The 21,813-nt window shown below is 42.4% G+C and overlaps 1 protein-coding gene across 1 annotated transcript in view; it reads right to left on the bottom strand.

Moving 5' to 3' along the window:
- tnfrsf21 (tumor necrosis factor receptor superfamily, member 21) overlaps positions 1-21,197 on the bottom strand; it is a 55,643-nt gene extending 34,446 nt beyond the window's left edge. Inside the window, 2 exon segments of the mRNA XM_042503574.1 lie at positions 1,810-2,530; positions 20,837-21,197. Of these exon segments, the coding sequence (XP_042359508.1) occupies positions 1,810-2,530; positions 20,837-20,863 (748 nt within the window). The 5' untranslated portion in view covers positions 20,864-21,197.
- Positions 21,198-21,813: the final 616 nt, after the last annotated feature.

Below are 21,813 nucleotides of genomic sequence, written 5' to 3'. Positions count from 1 at the left end.
CTGTGACTGGCCTCTGGCAAGTTGAGTATCACTGCACGGTTGTTTCTGCACCTTCTGCTGTGATAAATGTATTTACTGACATGGTGTTGTGTCCAGTCCAGTTTCACTCATTGTTTTCCAGGTACTGCCATCTACTCTTCTTGGATCTGGTTCATACACACAGTATTTAAACATTTACAGGAAATTCTCTGCTGGACATCTGTGGTTGCTAGGAGATCTGTGATGTAACTTCCAAACCTCTTTACATCAAGTGAGTTAAAGTGAAATATGGTGAATGCAGCCTGGCTTTTATCACTGCTGCAGAGCTGAGACATTTTAGTGTACACACACAACAACAACCTCTCTGCTACTTTACCATCCTCACCAGTGACAGTAAAAGACAGGTGAAATGTGCAAAACACCCACCCCTTCTTCCCCTCCTCCAGCACAGACGGTGTCAAATTAACTGGCTGAGAAGCCATCGATCCCCTGCCAGCACAAACAGTAGTGACAGTATTATAGGTGTGTGGAGGATGGGTATACTGGCTATGGCTGGTTGATTCTGAGAAATGACCGGCTGACTGAGACCAGAATGATGCAAAAACAGTGGGAGTGATGACGAGGGAGGGGAGAAGACTGAAAACAGGAAGAAAACTGGGAAGGGAATGAGCAAGACAGAAATACCCATATTTCCTCCTGACCACTAATAGTAACATTCCTGCGATAGGGAGCTGCCACTGTCTGTTTCCATGCCTACCAATGTCCTTTCTTTAGAAACCCCCACAGTCATTGATGGAATGATACTGCAACAACAACTTCAGCTACACTGCGTCATAACCATCTCTATGCAAAAATCTGAATATGATATCAACTAGACCTCCATACACCAGACAAGTTTCTCTACAGTTTACATCCATATCTGTGAAAACATGCATGCGTCACACACATCTTCCCCCCGGCAGCACAGAAATTCAGAAACAGATACAACTATGTTGAGTGTATCTGAGTTATGATGTTGAGTAACTGCCAGAATAGTGTTTTTGAAGAACATTATGATGTTACAGAGAAGTTGACCTTTGACTTTTTGAGTATAATCATAACGTCATCAATTTATTCTTTTATACAAATTTCTGTGAAATTCTGTCATAATTACCGTATGAATTTCTTGAGGTATAGCCAAAATATGTTTTGTGAGGGCACACTGACCTTGACCTTTGATCTACAACCACCAATCTCTTCCTGAGATTTCATGAGAATGAGAATGAGATGGATGCAAGGTCATGGTTACCTTGACCTTTGATCATCAAAATATAATCAGTTCACATCTCAGTCCAAGTGGACATTGGTGCCAAATTTGAAAAGGGATATCTTGAGATATCCCGTTCACAAGAATGAGACGGAGGAGGTCTCAATAACCTTGACCTTCGACCTACAACCACCCTATTTGAATCAGTTTATTCCTGAGTCCAAGTAGATGTTTGTGCGTGATTTTAGGAACTTCATAAGATTTTGCATTCACAACAATGAGACAGATGCAAAGTCACTGTTACCTTCACCTTTGATCACCAAAATCTAATCAGTCCAAGTGGACATTTGTGCATAATTTCAAACATGCACTCGACATGTACTTGAGATATCGCATTCAAAAGAATGAGAAAGAAGAGGTCACTATGACCTTTGACCTATATCAACCAAAATCTAATCAGTTCATCGTTTTGTTGAAGTGGACTTTTTTTGCCAAATTAAAAGATATCCACAGTAATAAACATATTCACAATGAATGTCAAAATTAACTACATTGGAAACAGCAAAGCATGAACAGTATCTCACCTTTATATGCAGGTCCAGTCAGTAATGATGATGGAGACGATGAAGAAGTCAGGGGTTCCTGTATAAGCACAGCCTGTGCAGGCTCCACTGGGGTGGTTGTGGTGACAGAAGAAGAGGAAGAGGAAGAGGAGGAGGGGGCTGTAGAAGCGAGTCCACAGACATTATCTGTGTCTTTAGTCCCCGGTGTGAGCAGCAGCAGCCCCTGAGCTTGGCAGTCCGTGTGGGTTCGGCACTTCACCATACTCGATTCCACGTCTGAGAAAGTCCCCTTGGTGCACGGCTTACAGATCACGTCCTCCATCTCACTGCCCCGCTTTTTCACCCGGGTCCCTGGAGGGCACAGCGAGTGGGGCTTACACTCCGTACCATCCCCTGACAAAAAGCTGTGGGGGGGGCATGCGCAGACTCGGTCCTGTATGGGCGTGCAGGCTGCTTTCTCAATGAAGCCTGCGGGACACAAAGCCCGGCAGGGGTGGCATTTCATCACCCCATTCTCACCCCTTGTGAAGGTGCCTTCAGGGCAGTGGCTGCACTCCCTCACAGCCGTTGGGGAGCAGTGGACAGATACGTAAGTGCCTGCCGGGCACTTGTCGCAGACCAGCTGGGCACCCGAGTCGGGGTCGGTGTGCTGATAGTGGCGAGGGGAGAGGAGGGACTGGTCATCTGGGCTGGTTGTGGTTAAAACCCGAGCTGAGATGTCCACCACCACTGTACATAAGAGCTGAGAGGACAAGAAAGGAAGGAGGTAAAAGATAAATCTAAAAGATTGACTAAGTATTCAGATATTGTACAGAAGATTAACAACACTGAAGCCTGTAGTTAAACCCAAAATACTTCAGAAACCTGAGCAAATTGGCTTGATTTCTTTCAAAGACAGAGAAGGAAGGCAATGAGCAACTTAAAAAGAAATGACCCAGTTAGTAAGTCCAACAAGCACCAGGTACAGTTTGTTTGAAATAAATCCTTCATTCACCAAGTTAGATCTAATTATTCCCCATAGCCTGTCTCTGCTGGCTGTTTACAGTCCTGTAACTTCTCCCTCAACCACTAGCTCAGCTGCCTGTTCCACCAGTAGAGACCACAGACCAAGCTCTGGTGGTGTATGCTGTGCACTACATTCAATGACTTTAATAGAAAGAAGATGCCTGTATTTATGACCATATTGAAAAACATACCTTCAGGTTTTGTAAATAAGCTGGACATTAGCTTTAAGAGCCACTTGATCAAATACTTTATACTTGGTAAAAATGTTTGTGTTGGTATTTGACATATAATATAGGTTCTAATTTTATTTCGGTTTACACAAGATGTCTGTATATTGTGAATGTTGTATAGAAGAGATGTTTATATTTGCATTACTTAGAATATTTCTGTTAGAATGCAGGCTAAGCTGTATACCACGGCTAAGGTGCCATAAGGAAGTGTGTGCACATGACAAAACAGGATAGGATGATGTCTTGCTAGAAGATGATGAAGTCTGCATAGGTGTGTACTGAAATAAGTTTCTGACCGTGCTTTATCATGTAACAACATGTTTTATTGTTTTATGTGAGATAGGAATAGGACATCAAGTCGGCAGTAGACCAGACGAGATGTGATTATGGAGAGGCTTTGCCTGATGTATTTTTTGTATTTCTTTGCATTCCAAAAAAAGCCTTGTTAAAGGTTTTTCCTGCCACATATGAGTATTTGGATTTACAAATTGGAGCTGAAACACAAATCAAAACCATGAGACCTTGCAGACTAAATGGCCTAAAAAACTATGGTATGTTGATAGGGTCAGTATACCACCCAAGCCGATTAGCTGTCTCCAAAAGGTCGAATGGTTCTTCCTTTAGGAATTATACATTCATACATGGGCCACAATACCCAAATAAGTTCACAATCACAAAGGTTTATCTCGCTGGGGAACATGAGAATCAACAAAAAAGTCTGTCATTACGTCTGTTATTACATGGAAATTGTTAAAATGCTGGAAAAATTGGGGATGCTAAAGCAAAGTTCATGCAGTTGCCGTATTGGCCAAATCCTCTTCCAGAAAATGTGAATATCCACAAACTAGACCAGGAGTTGTTAAAATTCTGTATCTTGTGTTTAATCAAAGGAGCTGGACAGATGGCTGGATAGATGGATGGACAGATGGACTGACAGCCAAAAGGACAGCTGGCTGGATGAAGCGACTGACAGAACGACTAAAAGCACCTCCTCATGACCTTGTGTTGCCAACTTGGTGACTTTGTCGCTATATCCAGCGACTTTTCAGACTCCCTCTGCAACTTAATTAGTCAAAAGTGACCAGCGACAAATCTAGCGACTTTTTCTGGTCATTTGGGGAATGATTGTGTTGACAAAGCATCTAAAATATCATGTTCCGCAGTTCACATTACAACCAAGCTCACAAGAGCCAAGTGCACTAAGGGCGGCTCACCACTCACACAGCACTCATGCGGTAAGTCTAACCAGCAGCCCCGCAGTCCCAGACAGTTTTGCCAACTTGGCGACTTTGTCGCTATATCTAGCGACTTTCCAGATCCCCTTGGCAACTCAATTAGTCAAACTCCGTGGTGCACTCACACAGCACTCATGCAGCCAGTCTGACCAGCAGCCATGCGGTCCCAACCTGTAGAGGACTCCAAGACCGCTCTGAGAGCTGCCGGCCCTGCAAATGAGTCACGCGTGTGCAGCTTACGACCAATCACAGACAATGATTTTGTACGGTTACAGCAGAGCCACTGCTCAGTACATATTTGTATATATGTTTCTGTTTAAATTTTCACTCTTTTTTAGTTTCACATCCCAAAATCCCTCTTACGGTTCACTTTCTCAGTCGGTCTCACTCACACATTCAGTCAGTTCTTTGTCCTTCTACTCATTCCTCTGGCCAAATATAAGCTACACGTTTTTGTTTTGCTCTTCATTCATCAGGGCACTAAAAAAAAAAGGATAAAAAGCTAACGTTTTAGATATATGGCAACAATAACTAATTTGTTCATTTGTAAATACGTAAATAGTTTGAGGACTACCTGGTCATCCTTTTCTATTCATTTTGCCTGTTTCAAAATTGCATATTATGCAAATTAGTTGATTATGTCATCTAGATACTTCTAGCTATTTCTGGGAGAGCTAATAGCTGCTTCCCTTACAGAGGAGTTGGCAACACTAGTCCCAACCTGCAGCAGACTCCGTCAATGCTCTGAGCAAGAGCTCCCCGCCCTGCAAATGGGTTACACATGCGCAGCTTACAACCAATCACAGACAATGATTTTGTCTCCTCATTCCTCTGGCCAAACATAAGCTACAGGACCACGTTTTTGTTTTGCTCTACTTTCATAAGGTCACTAAAAAAGAAAAGAAAAAAGCTAACCTTATAGTTAAAACATTTGTAAATACGTAAATAGTTGCAAACTACTTGGTCGGCCTTTTCTATTCATTTTTTCTCTTTTTATCATGCAAATTAGATACGTCATCTAGCTACTTCTAGCTTTTTTTGGGAGAGCCAATAGTTACTTCCCTCACAGAGGAGCTGGCAACACTGACGATCTCACTGATACTCCTTTTCACTCGCAAATGATTTTTCCTGTTAGGTTTGTACACTCATCAGGTCACTTATTAAGATCCTCAAAACTAAAGCATGGAGTCATCCAGTCCAAAATGTTTCCTAACCAGCAGTGAGCAACCTGGCATACACATTTTTCATTGTACATGTGTGGTATGACACACGTCGGGCCACACAGGCAGTCATGACTGTGCTGTGGTTCAGGTTTCATGGATTCTGGAAAGTCCAATTTCTAGCTCTGCCATCTAGGTTCCCAACATACGAGGCTGCTTTGATGAGATTTGTAGGAAAATATCTCTTTCAGAAACCCCCCCTCTGGTGTCATGTCATTGACCTCCTCCCCTGACTCACCAGGTCCCTCTGGAGCCAAGTGCATTCACTTTACAACCACGACTAAGATTTTTAACAGGCATATGACTCTGGCTTTCCTTTTTTTAAGGCTCCCATCTCAGCTCTGCTAGGAAACAGCTCACTGGGTTTAGGGGAATAACCCACCCATGGCTACACACACACATACACACACACACTGGCTGAGTCATGTCAGAGCCTATCATCAGACAGCCTCCTCTCCAACAATAGGTAGGTTTCCATTACAGATTTGCGCAAAACTTAAGCAGTATTTTCTAAATGTCGATAAAACACAGTCATGAGATGACTGCGTTTCCACTGAGTGATGTTCTGCAACTTTTCCTCTGGTGATAACATTCCAAGAAGCATGGCGACGGATGTTCAAAACATTAGTAGCTTTATTTCTATTACAGCCACCGCACTAGCTGTCATTATTTTCAACCCAAGGCGAGCCCCTTATATGTGGGAGCGGCTATGTGCGAGGGATTTCTGGGAGGTGATAGTCCATGATTTTATAGAGGAATTTGGATCAAAACTTCTGGATGATCCACTCATCTTTTGAAGAGTTATGTGATGCAATAACAGCTCTTTTAGCTCCTGCTGCATCATGAGTGAGCCAGTTGGGACGGACAGCAAACTAGGAAACATAACGCTCGCAGATTTAGCCATCACTGGCACGGATGCATAAAAAATTACAATACTAAATTGGAATGGCAGTGTTATTCACAATCAAATTACTTTTCCAAATCGAAATGGCCCAGCCCAACAGTCATGTGATGACAGGAAGGAAAATGGGACAATGTCTCTTTCGATCCTGTGTATCGTCCCATATTGACAGACCATAGTTTTTTGTCTCATGATCAATATTGACCAATAGGAGCACAGAGCACAGCGCTCTTCAATGCTCTACTTTAAATACAGACACAAGCAAAAGGGGAGAGCTATTTCATTCTGTCTCAGAACTTCACCACACCACCCCCTCTATAACCCGTGCTGCTCCCCAAAAGCTCAGCCTCCTTCTAACACAGAGAAGATGAACCCTCCTCTTTCCTTCATAACCACCCTGGCACCTCCCTCCCTGTCACCTATGCACTTCAAGGTCTGCCGTGTCCTCTGCCATGTCTCTAAGCCAAGTCACAGCAACAATTTCTGACTCGATGATTGGCTGAGCTCACACAAGATGAAAGAGGAGCGACAGACGGTGGGAGAGAAGCTCAAACACGGGTGGAAATGGACGGATCTGTGTGCAAAAATGTGTGTTTAGAGTGTGTTCCTCCCTGCCAAGTGTGTGTATTCAAACAAATGTGAATGAAGATTAGCAGCCCTTGTGTGGATGCAGAACAAACAGTTCTGGTAGGACTGAAGTGATGAACTGAGGGGAGAATTTTGCTGATGACGCACATGAATGTTAGTCTTCCATGATGAGCACTGAACAAAAGCATCAGTTTGGAGCAGGGATACCCAACCTGCCTTGCTTGGGGGCCACTTTTGCAAAATGACCGGAGGTCAGGGGCCAGTCGCAACAGACCCATAAATGTTTCAGGAGTTTAGGGTGTTTCTAGGATATTAGGACCTTTCAAGAATTTAAGCGCCTTTCAAGGATTTCAGGATGTTTAAATGATTTCAGAACATTTCGAGGATCTTAGGAAGTTTCTTGGATTTGAAGCTTAAATTGGACATTTCTAGGATTTGGGGATATATCTGGGACCTTAGGACATTTCTTGGATTTCACGGTTGTTTCTAGGACTTGTGATATTTCTAGGATTTGGGGATGTTTTTTATGATTTTAGGTCATTTGTATGAATTTAGGACATTTAGTTAATCAGGACATTTCTTGCATCTGAGGGCATGTCAAGGATTTTAGGACATTCCTTGAACTTAAGGATGTTTCTCAGATTTCAGGGCATTTCTTGGATTTCAGAACGTCTCTTGGATAATAGGACATTTGTAGGATTTTAGGCCATTTCTATGATTTAGGACATTTCTGGGATTTTAGGACATTTCTAGGACTTTAGGACATTTGTAAGATTTTAGGACTTTTTTTGGATTTTAGGACATTTCTATGATTTCAGGACTTTTTAGAATTTTTAGGGGCTTAGCTAGGACCTCTGTTGGTGGGGTGTGGAGGATCTCCTACTGGCACTTTTTTTTAATGAAAAAAAAAAGCTCTATTTTGATGCTGTTTTATGCACTCTGACACACTATGTACAGTATAATAAAAAACAGCTTCCAGTGTGAATCACTATTTTCACTGTGAATTAGAAAATGGTAGGGGAGCTTGCTTCCCGGCACCCAATGTTTTGGAGCTAAGCCCCTAATATATATATATATATATATATATATATATATCCTTTTATTTAACCAGGTAAAGGACTCATTGAGATTTAAAATCTCTTTTCCAAGAGGAACCTGGCCAAGAGGGCACCTTAAAACAACACATATACATGTGATCAATGAGGTTTTTGCAAACATCACATTGGGACACAATAAGACATCTCCCACAAACTTCCCTCAAACAGTCAAAGAAAAAATCATTTTATGATTAGTGTGGACTTTTGAATGGACTGCTTTTAAGAATAAAGCAGTCCATTCTTTCTCCACTCAGTTGCCCTTTCACCGCGCCACCCATTCGCCTCTTTGTGTTTGTTCCCAGAACCTCATCCATAAACATCCGAGCATGTTCTCGACGTGCCGCTCATAACTGGGTTGCGTCAGTAACATCAATTCATTCATTCACATCAGCGCTCAGAGTAAGACGCACGCAGCAGTAAATGGGAACGTTCTGCTTGTTACAGGACAATGGATGCTCCCCCCGTGGCTCTCTCTCTTGCTTGTTTGCAGAGTTTTATTATTGAAACAGCATGCGCTCGACATTAGCATAATTGCGGTGTATCACTCTGTATTTTATGTGAGGTTGTGGAAGAGAAGGCATGCTTGTATTAAACAGGAACTTTGCGGAGACTTAGTATGGATGCTCATGCTTTTTATGCTGGTTCCCGTAGTGCAGATTTTGTTTTTGTCTGGGGAAATAGGCTCATTAAAAAATACCAAGAATCTCCTGAGAGTCAACACAAGGAGCTTGATAACTCTTTAGTAAACACTGTCATGGAAAACTGCATGATTCATATATTGCTCATCCGAAAGCATTAGAACATCCTTCTGCATCTGCAAAGTCATGGATACATAATACTGTACATAGGCTATGTGTACAGCAAGCTCCGACTGAAGCAGAATTTTTTTTTATTTACATGTGCTTTTCCTGCTGTGACATGTCAAATATCTTCTGAAAAGAAGCCAAATAGGGTGGGAATGTGGAGAAAACATTCATCACACACAGAGGAGTGCAAACAGGGAGGTCAGTATAATAACTGAAGAGAGTTTAAAGGTAAAGGAAAACATTTAGGGCAATATGTGTTTTTGCTTTCATGCCATGGTCAGAAGATAGATACACTTGGTTGGGTTATTTGTGGTTCCTAAAGTCTCCAAAAGTAGGATTGGAGCCAGAGCCCTCAGCTATGACGTTCCTTTTTTGTGGAAACATCTTCAGATTTCGGTCAGGGAGGCAGACACCGTCTCCACTTTTAAGGGTAGACTTAAGACATTCCTTTTTGATAAAGCTTATAGTTAGGGCTGGCTCAGGCTCACCTTGGACCAGCCCATAGTTAGGCTGGGTAGGTTTAGGTTTAGTCTGCCGGGGGACTTGATACACTGAGCCCCTCTCTCCTTCTCTCTCTCTCTTAATCTGCAAACACTCATGTCCTATCGCTGCATAACACTAACTCGGCTTCTTCTCCTGAGCATTTATGCTCCCTCATTTCGTAGATTTCCCTGATATATGGCTGCACCTCGATCATGGTTATGGTTGTGCTGATGCTGTGATCCTGCCTTTGGCTGTACCTGGTTTGTGGTTTTCCCCTCAGTCGCTCTTCTCCAGGGTTCTACCATTTTTTCCCCATTATAGGGTTTTTTGGATGGAGTTTTTCCTTACAGTCCAGGTAAAGTGATAATTAAAATATGTTAAAGATGTGTTATTAAACACCTGACCAAATTTGAATGACCAAAAAAAAAATCACCAAGTATGTAAAAGAAGGTCTCAAAATCATGAAAAAATGCACATTATTCTCTGATCTGAAACTCTGTACTCTACTCGGGGTGTGTCCGCTGGAGGAGCAGAGGCCACACCCAATCGCAGGACTGTGCTAATGATGCTTCTCGTTTTTATACTGCTACATTTTCAGGGGAGGGATAATGCTGAGTATAGCTCCAGTGCATCATCGAGTGGTTGGCTGGTATGGTTTTAGGCCCGCCCAAAAAATCTTAAAATGGGAAAATGGTAAAAAAAAACCGTCTAACTCCACAATTCAGTACATTAAGTTAAGAGTCTTGTAACATGTTTTCAACAATCAGTTTCCAACATTTAGAATGTGTTTTGAAACAAATCTCTGAATTCCCTTTACACAGACTTTAATTAAGGGAGGGTCAAAGGACAGAGAGATGTCGTATGCTGCTGATTTGTGATAATGGACTTAATATGACAAATTGACTTGACCTGACTTGACTACACTCTCCTGTCTGTATACTCGACAGAATTACCACCTCACTGTTGTATGCCTCCCCCAACATTTTAAGACATTTCTAGAGTTTTTGGGACATTTCTACTATTTTAGGATGTTTCTAGGATTTATTTGGACATTTCTTGAATTTTCTAGGGATCCACCACTGGCCACTGTTTTTATAAACAAGCTTTATTTTGATGCTGTTTTATGCACTCTGGCACCTTATGTGTACTTTAAGCACACATTTCCCAGTGTAAATTACTTTATTTTTATCACGAATTAGAAAATGGTTGGAAGGCCAAGCACCATATCAGGGGCCAGATTTTGCTCACTGGGCTTAAGTTGAGTATGAATTCTCTATACCCTCCACAATAACATACCATTATAATATTTGAAGCTAACAGAAGAAAGAACAGCCAGAGGGAAGGTGACTGACACAACACACACCTTGTGTGTCTGTGTGTGTGTGTGTGTGTGTGTGTGTGTGTGTGTGTGTGTAGCTCTTCAGGGATCAGACTGACCTGCGACAGCCCAGCTCAATCTGCAGCCATAGTTTTAAGCCAATGAGGATAATTACTGCACCGGCTGCTGTTCAACATGTCAGAGACAGAGCACAGTGAGCTTACAGCAGCAAAGTGCTTTAGAGGCTCACATTTTGTCATTGTGTGTGCCTGTATCTTGACGAACTCTAAAATACCTCTTTTTCCTAATCAGACACAAGCAACCAGCCTGCTGTCCATGCAGCCATCAGGAAAATCAAATGTAAAGAAAGACCCAAAAATCAGAAGAAGAAGTATATCCCTGCTTGCACGCACGCTGTCACACACACACAGACACTAGACAGCCTCTCCACAGAGCCAGCTCTGCAGCTCAGCAAAGCATGAATCAATTTCAGTCTCAGCGTTGCCAGCCTTCGTCTTATTATGCCAACTTCATCTCTCTGTCTTGCCGCACTGCCTATAAACTACATCATGTGCCTGGTGCACAGGCCCAACAGCCAATCACACGGCCAGACACGCGGTGATGGGACAGGAACTGATCTCTCCCTCTGTTCTCCCACATTGCTCTGTCCAGCTCCCTATGCACTGCGGTCCTTTCTAACCATTCAACAGTCGTGATTCCTGAAGTCGTGAAAATCTCTCCATCCCATTTGATGCCACCACAGCAGAAAAGAGAATCTCCCATTGAACCAGTCGTTTAGTATGGATGTATTTATGAGAAGCTGTGGTGCAACACAATCTCCAGTACTTTTTACTTTACATATGCATAAATATGGCCTCTTTGATGGTGCTTTTGCTTTGAGATCATAACGGCAAAAGCCACCTTTCACGGGCGTATGAAACACTACTGGAAGGTGTCAGCTGAGAATACGGCTGCCATTTCTTGCAGCCAGACACAACTTATCACAGTGTTATTTTACACTGGCAGACAGCCAGACAGAACCTGTTGCATCCACATGAAATGTGGTAAGATCACGTCAGGCTAAAACACTGCCAGTAATGATGTAGTATAAATTACGTGAGAGTGCCTATAGGGCGGTGGATGGGTCAGACAAACCCCAGACCCTCATGCTCTAAATGTGACGTTTGTTGATGTCCTGGATTTGGTTGCCATGTGCAAATGTTAACCACGTGCAGCATCATCCCACCATGTAACATCACAGTAACATGCATCCTGGAACATAACAAGTAGACATAGGATACCTAGATACCTAGGATACCTCATTTATTTGTTTCCGTCATCTGATAACGCTGTGCATGGCTGGATGACTACACAACGCAGGGCACCAAACTATACAAACATGGAGAGCTGGAAAACGATACTGTACGTGGGGATTTATCATAGGACACTGACAGCGGTGTTTCAGTTTTCCCTCTCTCTCCTATGGCTCTCTGCCTTTCATAGACACACACACAGCAGGGCTTTTGCAGAGCTTCGGACCTTAACGTTTTAGTTACATTTTACGACCACGGAGCACATACGACTTGCAAATCTTTGCAGTCTAAGAACTGAAGAGCTGTTAGTTTGTTTCCAGCTCGCAGTGGATGAATCCTCACACCACTGTTACAGTTTAACTTTCTGCTAATGCTAACACCAACTTTCTAGCTTCAAGTCCACAGCAAAATCATCAACAACCTACCTGAGACAAGCCCAGTCCTACAAAATAAAGCACCTTGAGTTCCACTTTGATTTAGTTAATTATAACAATACTTCACTTAATTATAATTTATACTTTACTTTATTTAACATTATGATAGTATTTTAGGGCGGCACGGTGGCTTTGTGGTTAGCACTGTTGCCTCACAGCAAGAGGGTCCCTGGTTCAAATCCCAGTTGGAACGGGGTTCGGCCCGGGCGGGGGCCCCTCTGTGTGGAGTTCGCATGTTCTCCCCATGTCTGCGTGGGTTCTCTCCAGGGTCTCCGGCTTCCTCCCACAGTCCAAAGACATGCAGCTCAGGTTGATTGATGACTCTAAATTGCCCTTAGGTGTGACTGTGAGTGTGTATGATGTTGTATGATGTTGGTTGTTGTTGTTGTATATGTGTCGGCCCTGCGATAGTCTGGCGAACTGTCCAGCCCCCCCGCGACCCTTACAAGGACAAGCGGTTACAGAAATGACAGTATTTTATTAACCTTTATTAAACAGTAATTTATGTAACTTTATTCTATGGCAACAGCTACTTTAATTGTAACTGTAGTTCATTTAGTTCATTTAGATTTCAAAATATTGATATATATCGTGTTTCGCGATATAGCCTAAAAATATTGTGATATTAGTTTAAAGCCTTATTGCCCAGCCCTACTAAAGCATAATTTGTAGATGTGGATGTCCACTGCAAAGCAGCAACATGTGACAGCCTGAGATGAGAATGCGTTGAAATTAACTAGTTAGTTAGCAGTTAAAACCGACATCCTGGGGTTTAATGTGTAGGTGGGCGGTGTGGAAGGAATGGCGGGGCAGTGTTGAGCTGATGCCTCAGTGACTCACTGACAGAGTGACGGACAGAGCGCAGGGTGGAGGGAGAGATCTGAGGGTGTATCCATCAGTCAGCCAGCTCCTGTTCACATCAGAGAGGCAACACTGTGGCATCACTGCACCACTGCAGAGCCAGTTCCCATTAGGCACACACACCCACAATACACACACACCCAGAAACAAACACTTCACCACTCTGACTCTGTGCCTCCCTGCCTGCTGGCTGACAGGCAGAGCATGCTGTAACTTTACCCCCAGCAGCAGCTCCGTCCACAGACACGCCCAGGACCCATGCCGCTGCAGGCACCACAGCAGGAGCTCAGATCTTTTTTTAGGTGACAGGCGACTAAACCTGAACCCCGTATCACTTCCTTGTTTGTGAACGTGAGCAGGCAGCCGTCTGCACATGTTTGGCATGTGATGGGACATGGCTGCACACATAATTCATCAGATGTGTTGGTTTTGACTGCTGTGACAGTTATAGAGGAATGCATTAACACAGCAGTGAATGAGTGTTTACACAGGTGTGTTTAACACATGTAGTATGCAACACTGTGTCTCTCCTCTCTGTGTTCTGTACATGTTCTGCCTGGAGCGTTTTTAACTTTATGCATTATTGATGCAGTATCTTAGTAGAATTACAGTAAGCAGCCGATGTCTCACGTGGCGATTACACAAAAACATCTGTGATGTCCAGGGATATGATATGACTCCTGTTTTTATTATTTGACTGTCTTTTCTTTTGACCAAAATATTTAAATTTGAGGAAATGATGAGTGCAGTGTTGTCAACTTGGCGACTTTGTCGCTATATCTTGCGACTTTCAAAACCCCCTTGGTGACTTAATTTGTAAAAAGCGGCCAGCGACAAATCTGGTGACTTTTTTCTGGTCATTTGGGGAACGATTGTGTCGACAAAGCAAATCTAGCGACTTGTATTGACAAAGCTTCAGCAAAAAGCATCTAACACATCCCACTCCGCATTTCACATTACAACCAAGCTCACTAAAGCAGAGTACAGCGAGGGCGGCTGCCGTCTCCTCCTCATCTCCACTCACACAGCACTCATGCAGCCAGTCAGACCAGCAGCCCCACTGTCCCAACCTGCGGCGGACTTCGAGACCGCTCTGAGTGAGAGCTGCCGGCCCTGCAAATGAATCACACGTGTACAGCTTACAACTTCCCTTACAGAGGAGTTGGCAACAGTGGATGAGTGTAGCATGGTTAGAGTTGAGGTGAAGTGACAAACTGACACTTGTCAATCAAAATAACATGGCTCAAATAATGCACCTCTTTAAAAGGACAGTTCACCCCAAAATTAAAAGTACATATCTCGACAATTAGAGACCATTCCAGATAAGTGGGAATCACCAGAGGCCCCACAATGCAATATTATCGTGATAGTGAAGTCGTGATACAGTATAATTGTGATTTTAACTTTATACAGTACATCAAAAAAAATCAATACTTGCTGTCTTTGTAGTGATACAACATTGCAATACTGTGCTGTATCACTTTCCCCCCCCACCCCTCAATTCAAAACAAACATTCCCAACTGCACATTTTTACCAAATCTGAAAATCTCTCAAGTTGTTCTTGAGATATTAAGTTCAAAAGAATGGAACAAATGCAAGGTCATGGTGACCTTGACCTCTGACCATCAAATTCTAATCAGTTCATCCACGAGTCCAAGTGGATGCTTGTGCCAAATTTGAGGAAACTCCCAAAAGTCTCTCTTGAGGTATTGTGTGAACAAGAATGAGATCGATGCAAGGTCACAGTGACCTTGACCTTTGACCACCCAAATCTAATCAAGTCATTGTTGAGTCCAAGTTGATGTTTTTTGCCAAATCTAAGGCAATTCCCTCAAGGTGTTCTTTAGAAAATGCTAGTAACATCCTAAATTCCTAGAAATGCTCTAAAATCCTAGTAACGTCGCAAAACGTCTTAAAATCCTAAACACGTTCTTAAATCTTAAAAATGTCTTAAAATCCTCAAAAGGTTCTAAATATTTAGAAATGTCTTGAAATCCTACAAATGTCCTTAAATCCCTCAAAGTCCTCTTGAGATGACCTTTGACCTTGACCTTTGACCACAAAAATCTAATCAGGTCATTGTTGAGTCCAAGTTGATGTTTTAGCCAAATATGAAGCAATTCCTCGAGGTGTTCTTGAAAAAAAGGCTTTCACATGAATTGGACGGACGGACAAACTGATTATGAACCTTATGCCTCTGGCCACAGCTATCAGCACCGCAGAGGCATAAACATGTAGGATTCAAAGTTGATGGAGCTTGATACATATGAGGGACTAAAAGTGAGATAGCCTTTCTCTGCCTTTGCTGCTTATATTGTGACAATTCCTTTCTGTTAATCTGTAGCCCTCTGACATACTTTTGTTTTAGCATCCAGCCGGGCCGGTTGCTGCCTCAGTTAGGGTTGCTGATTCTTTGTAAAATAAAACCAAGTTTCCCACAAACCCTTCCTCTAACACAGAGAAAACTGCTTATCTGTTCAAAGTTTTAACAAACCTTTCTAAAGACTCTACAAGAAATGCTAAATGGGTAAATGCTGTTGTGCATGCTCTCATCAAAACTGCTGATTCATGACTATTTCTGTCTAGTCATCCTTTCTGCTACCTGCTGTTGTGAGGAACAGTGCCACCTGTTTGTGTCAACAGCGACCATCCTGTTGACCCTCTCTGTACCACTGGTATATGAAGTTATATAAAGCAGTGATACTCTGCTTAGAGTCTGCAGATCAAATCTGGCCCCAGGGAAGTTGCTGGGTGCCCCCCCAACCATTTTCTAATTCACAATTAAAATAAAGTGATTCATACTGGAAATTTATTTTGTGCTTTTAGTATACACAAGATGCCAGAGTGCATACAACAGCAAAATAGAGCTTTTAAATTAAATTAGAGCTTTGAAATTTTCTTTAATCCTAGAAACATCCTAAACTCCTAGAACTAACCTATAATCGTAGAAATGTCCCAAAATCCTAGTAACGTCCTAAAATTGGAGAAATGTTGTAAAATCCTCGAAATGTTTTAGATTCCTAGATATTACCTAAAATCCTCTAAACATCCAAAGGCCTAAAAACTTCCAAACATCTTAAAAATGTCCTAAAATCCTAGGAATGTCCTAAACATGTATGCGGCTGCTGCGACTGGCCTCTGGCCTTGTTATTTGGCAAAAGTTGTGCCAAAGCAAAGCAAGTTGCGTATCCCTGACATAAAGCAACAGTGTGATTGATTTTATAACATAAGCAGCACTTTCACCTGCTGCCTTAGAACTGGGCATGAAGCATAAAGATTCTGTCCCTGAATCCTGTTGACTGCAGCACAGAGGGCCAATGAGCCCACCCACCTGAAACTCGATCTGAATAACACACCACAGCACATCTGAGTGTCTTCACATTTCTTCACAACATCCCAAAATAAGCAGTTAACGTGCACACAGGCTGCATGTCACCTCATGCAGCCTGTCAGCACCCAGGAGAGAGCTGTGCGTGTGCAAGACATTGCAGCACAGCCGCACACACTGATCTCATCCTGTGACAAGACGTGTGATGAGCAGCAACAAACTTCACCATAAAGCAGAAAGTGGAATGAGGACTCTCACACAGCTCGGCGCTGACTTTCTGTTAGAAATGTCGCATTTTTTCAGGAAAAATTAATGAAGTGGACACGCTGCGTCACGGCAGGGAACAATCAGGCTACTGTTATGGGCGGTGTGTGTATGCGTGTGTGTGTGTGTGTGTGTGTGTGTGTGTGTGTGTTGGACCACGTGTGTTACATAATGAGGTGGTGCATACAAACATTTGGCTGTGGGTGGGATGTTTGTGTGTGTGTGTGGCAGAAGACATTAAGCTGTAATTACTCTCCAATTAAAGAAGGGCCCACCATAAACACACTCACACACACTGGCAGATGCACACGCACACACACACACACACACACACACACACACATGTTGAGCCTTGGAGCTGGCGGCACAGCAGCACCTGTTGCTGTGTGTCCTCGTGTCGTCCTGCTCTGCGGTCGCAGCTCGTTTCAGCTCACAGAGAGAGACTCTGTTTGGACTCGGCGAGGCTGAATATTTCCCTGACAATAGCCAGAGATGATATTTGAGTTCACTGCTAATGACTGAAGCAGAGAGCAGCAGGAAGTACTCAGCTCCACTTTGTGAAAACACAACCTACACACATCGCTTTCTGTAGTCTTGGTTTTATGGTTCGGACAGATTCTCCTAAAGTATATATGGATATATGCAAAGTGACAGGAGAGATACATGTGATCATAGGCTAGGGCTAGGATCTAAGGACATTTCTAGGATTTCCGGACGTTTCTTGGATTTCAGGATGTTTCTTGGATTTTAGGACATTTCTCAGATTTGAGCACATTTCTTGGATTTGAGAACATTGCTAGCATTTTAGGACATTTCTATGATTTTTGGAGATTTCTTGGATTTCAGGACATTTGTAGGATTTCAGAACATTTCTTGAATTTCAGGATGTTTCTCATATTTTAGGACATTTCTATGATCTTAGGGCATTTTTAGGATTTCAGGATATTTCTAGGATTTTAGGAATACCGGGGTATTTAGAAATCCTTAAGGTATGTTATGAATTGGTAACACTGAAGAAAGCTTAGGACTGAAACGCCTGCTGCTGTGTATCAATTAACAGTATTAAATGCTTGTTGGTGAGTGCTGACGACTTCTTTTTACTATTGTGATTTTTGAGTTGACACCCAGAATACTCTAAAGGATTTTTGAGTGAGCATGCCACTTCTTTTGTTTGAATCATGCTATGACTCCAGGCACTCTTTCTATTAAAATCATTGTATCACAGCACGTACCACCAGAGCTCTGTCACCCGTCTCTACTGGTGGAACAGGCAGCTGAGCTAAAAGACACAGTGACTACAGTTACAGGACTGTAGACAGCTGGCGGCCAGCGTGCAGAGAGAGACTGTAAGGAATAACAGCAGGTTTTTTACATCTAACTTCCTGAATTCAGGCTTTATTCGGACCAAACCAGAGCTATTGGTTATTGTTGGAACAGTGGCCCAGACAGTTTCGGTGAGTTTTATATTGTTTTGTGGAGTCTGAATGAAGTGCTTTTTATATGACCTGTTAACAAGGCAATTAAGCCTCATCAGTTTTCTGTGACCCTGACAAAGCTGAATTCAAAAGATGTACAGTTGTATTTCTCTGTTTAATAGGCAAATGGGTGTGAGAATATTACTTTCTTGTGAGTTTTTATTAGGACTGCCGCTTGATGATCAGAGATTCAAACCATCAGTTGGAGACCCATCAGCTGCCTCAGATTGCTTCAAGTCAAGCAGTTGTTTTTTTTTTGCAAGTCAGTGTGCTTTGCAGTATATTTCAGGGGACGCTTTGGTCCCCAGATTTTGCTGCAGAGTGCTCTTCACTTTCACACTACTTTTTGGTACAAGCTGCTATGGACATGCAGGCAGCATCACAGAGGAGAAGCGAGGAGAGACCTTCTGCTCTGTCCTGATACATTTACAGCTCACAGCAGTTTAATACAATACAGTCTCTAGTTTTCTTTGGATATCTAGTGTTTGCAAAAAATGTTGCACATTAACGATCTATTGTTTGTGCCGTTGTTATATTACATGGATGCCACTGTCCTGCTGAGCCCGTTCAGAATTTCAAACATTACATGGAAAACAAAAGCAATCATCAAATATTCGTATTGAAATGCAAAATCTGATTTAACTGGCATAATGATGAGTTGGGTACAGCCCTAGTTATTATTGCGTATTTATTAGTCTGAAAAGCTAAAAGTAAGTAACAGACTTGCCGTTGGTGGTGGGGGTTGGCGAAGCATACTCATACGGTCATAAACTGTACATCCTGATGAGATTTTAGGAAGTTATGAAATATTACACACAGCTCGAGTCTGGCAGACATGTTCAGCTTTAAAAAGCCGAGTCCTTAGAGGCTGGTAAAAATGAATATGTGGATGAGATTCAACAAACCTTTTTTGTTTAATTAAGCTAAAATAATCCCCACATGACTTCGCTTTTCTGACTCGTCTGCATACAAACACAACAGACCTAAGTATTCTATGAGGAGAAAAAGGCAGCGTCTGAGTGCTGGAGCCTAATCTGACAGTCTGATGAGGATGAGACTGTGAGCTCAAGCAGCTACAGAATCAACTATATTCATCACCTAACAAAAGGAAGACCTCCAGCCCGTGAACGTGGGAAAACCTGTCTGGCTCCATAAATACAGATACTAAAACATCCATGAGTGAGCCTTCAGTGATGATGATAGGGGTGATAACATGACCTTTTAGAAGACAACAAATGCCTTCACCATTTAAAACCTGAGTAATATGGATGGACTTCTTCTAAAAACATGAGATGAAGCAATGAGCAATGAACATTTCTAATTCAGTGGGGCAAAAAGTAAATTCAGTAAATTCACAACGAAAAAGAAATTACTTAAAAATTAAGTTAAAAAAACAAAATACACATACACACAAAGTAATGAGTGCCATAAATACATGAATACTGGCTAAATAAACTGATATAAATGACAGAGTTAGATTTTTTTTATTTAAAACATAATGGGAGCTCTATCCTACCACTTAACCCTTTAAAATCTGAACAAATTGACATACATTCTTTCAAAAACGTGAAAAGGCAATGAACTACAAAATAAGAAATTTCCCAAAAATAAGCAAGACATTCATATACATTTTAAGAACATAACCTGAATATTGGTTTAAAAACAGTAGACAAAAAACAATAATTAAAAAAAGAACAACACATTTTTTTCAAAAACAAAAGAAAACAGAAATGAAAAAAATATCTTTAAATAATAAAAGAAAAATTGTTTTGTTACTAACATTTGTGAGTAATTCAAAATAAGTAAATATGATTATTATTAATATAGCTTTTCCCTTGATTTTTCCTTCTTTCCTGAGACATTTTCCTTAGCTTCATAAAAAATATTTTCTAAATCTACTTTTTTTTTCTTGCAATTTGTGGAACATTTCTTACCGAGTTGCCTTTTTTCCATGTTTTTGAAATAAATCTCACCAATTGTGAGAATTCACACTTGTGAAAGGTGTCTGAAAGCAGGACCCAAAAAGTGATGTCGCTCCAAGTTTCAAAGGGTTAAATGATTCAATGTCATTATACTTGCTTAATAAAGCAGTATGACTGTCTTAATTTTATTTCCTGTGTGTGTCTTTCTGCTGACTGAAATCCAGCCGTGTGTGTAAAGACAGACAGAGTATGGCTTGGTGTCCCCTGGCTGACATGTCCAGTTGTTTTTGTTTCAGGGTAAACAATAGACTGCTGAGTCCTCTGCTTCTCCATCCTTCCACTGGAGACTCTTTTGTTGTCCACCCACAGAGGACTCAGTAACACACTGCTGAGATGTCCAACATAAAGACAAATAGTCTCTGGAGTTTATTTAATGGTCAAAGTTGTAAAAATATTTTAAATACTGGATTTGAAGTTAAGCCTGGGAAAAAAAACATGCACTGTCCCTTTAAAAGGAGAACCTGCTGGAGGAGTCCTGAGGATGAAAACATGCAGGAAGCTACTCACCACTGCGGACAAACACATGGCACACATGGTCCCGGTTCACACAGCACGCAGGAGGCTCGAGCACACGTCCGAGTCCAAGTCGTCTGCAGGAGAAACACTTGTCATCTCTAGATGCTTCTCAGCCTCCTCCTCCTCCTCCTCCTCCTTCTGCTGCTGCTCCTCCTCAGCTGACTGGAGGAGAGAGGCTGAGCCGGGCTCTGCTGCAGAGACTCTCTCAGCTGCACTGAGTTCTGGTCCGGTTCTCCAGGTAGACCGGTTTCAGATAGTACGGGATCAGGGCGGGTTTCACAAACAACGCGTTGCGCATTCCCATAGCGCTGATAGATGAGGACCACGCCGGGACCGGGATCTCTGCCTCGCCCCGTCCAGGCTGTCAGTGAGCAGTGCGGATCTCCTCCAGCGCTGCGTAGCTACGGACACCGCCGCGGTGACGTAGGCACGGAGGGGCGGGAGATACCGACGCGCCTCCGCCAATCACAGCACGTCGACAGCAATGCACGTGTGTTAATGAGCCTAGTCTGTCCAATAGGGAGTGGGATGGAGGGGTGAACCCGGGTCCAGACCATGGATGTATTATAAAGAAGTCGGTCCAGATTTGTCCAGACCACTTCCCTGTTATACATCCATGGGCCAGACCCACAGCCGCCATGTCCTCATGTGCTGTGACACATTAAAGGTATGGTTTTAAAGTGGAGTAGTGGATTACTTATCTATAGTCAGTGTATTACAGTGTTACTCAACTTACAGCTCAAGGGCCAAATCAGGCCCCTGATAGGGTGCCTGGTGGCCCCAACCGTTTTGTAATTCACAATAAAAAAATAAAATGATTCACACAGGGAATTGTTTTGTACTTTTAGTATCCATAAGGTGCCAGAGAGCATAAAACAGCATCAACATAGAGCTTGTTTATCAAATAAAGTGGCAATGGAGGATCCCCCACATCCCCGACAGAGGTCCTAGCTAAGTCACTAATGTCC

Source organism: Plectropomus leopardus, chromosome 16, assembly GCF_008729295.1.
Source record: "Plectropomus leopardus isolate mb chromosome 16, YSFRI_Pleo_2.0, whole genome shotgun sequence".
Lineage (NCBI taxonomy): Eukaryota > Metazoa > Chordata > Actinopteri > Perciformes > Serranidae > Plectropomus > Plectropomus leopardus.
The sequence above is the reverse complement of the archived record's forward strand: the minus strand, read 5'-3'. Positions and strand labels throughout refer to the sequence as shown.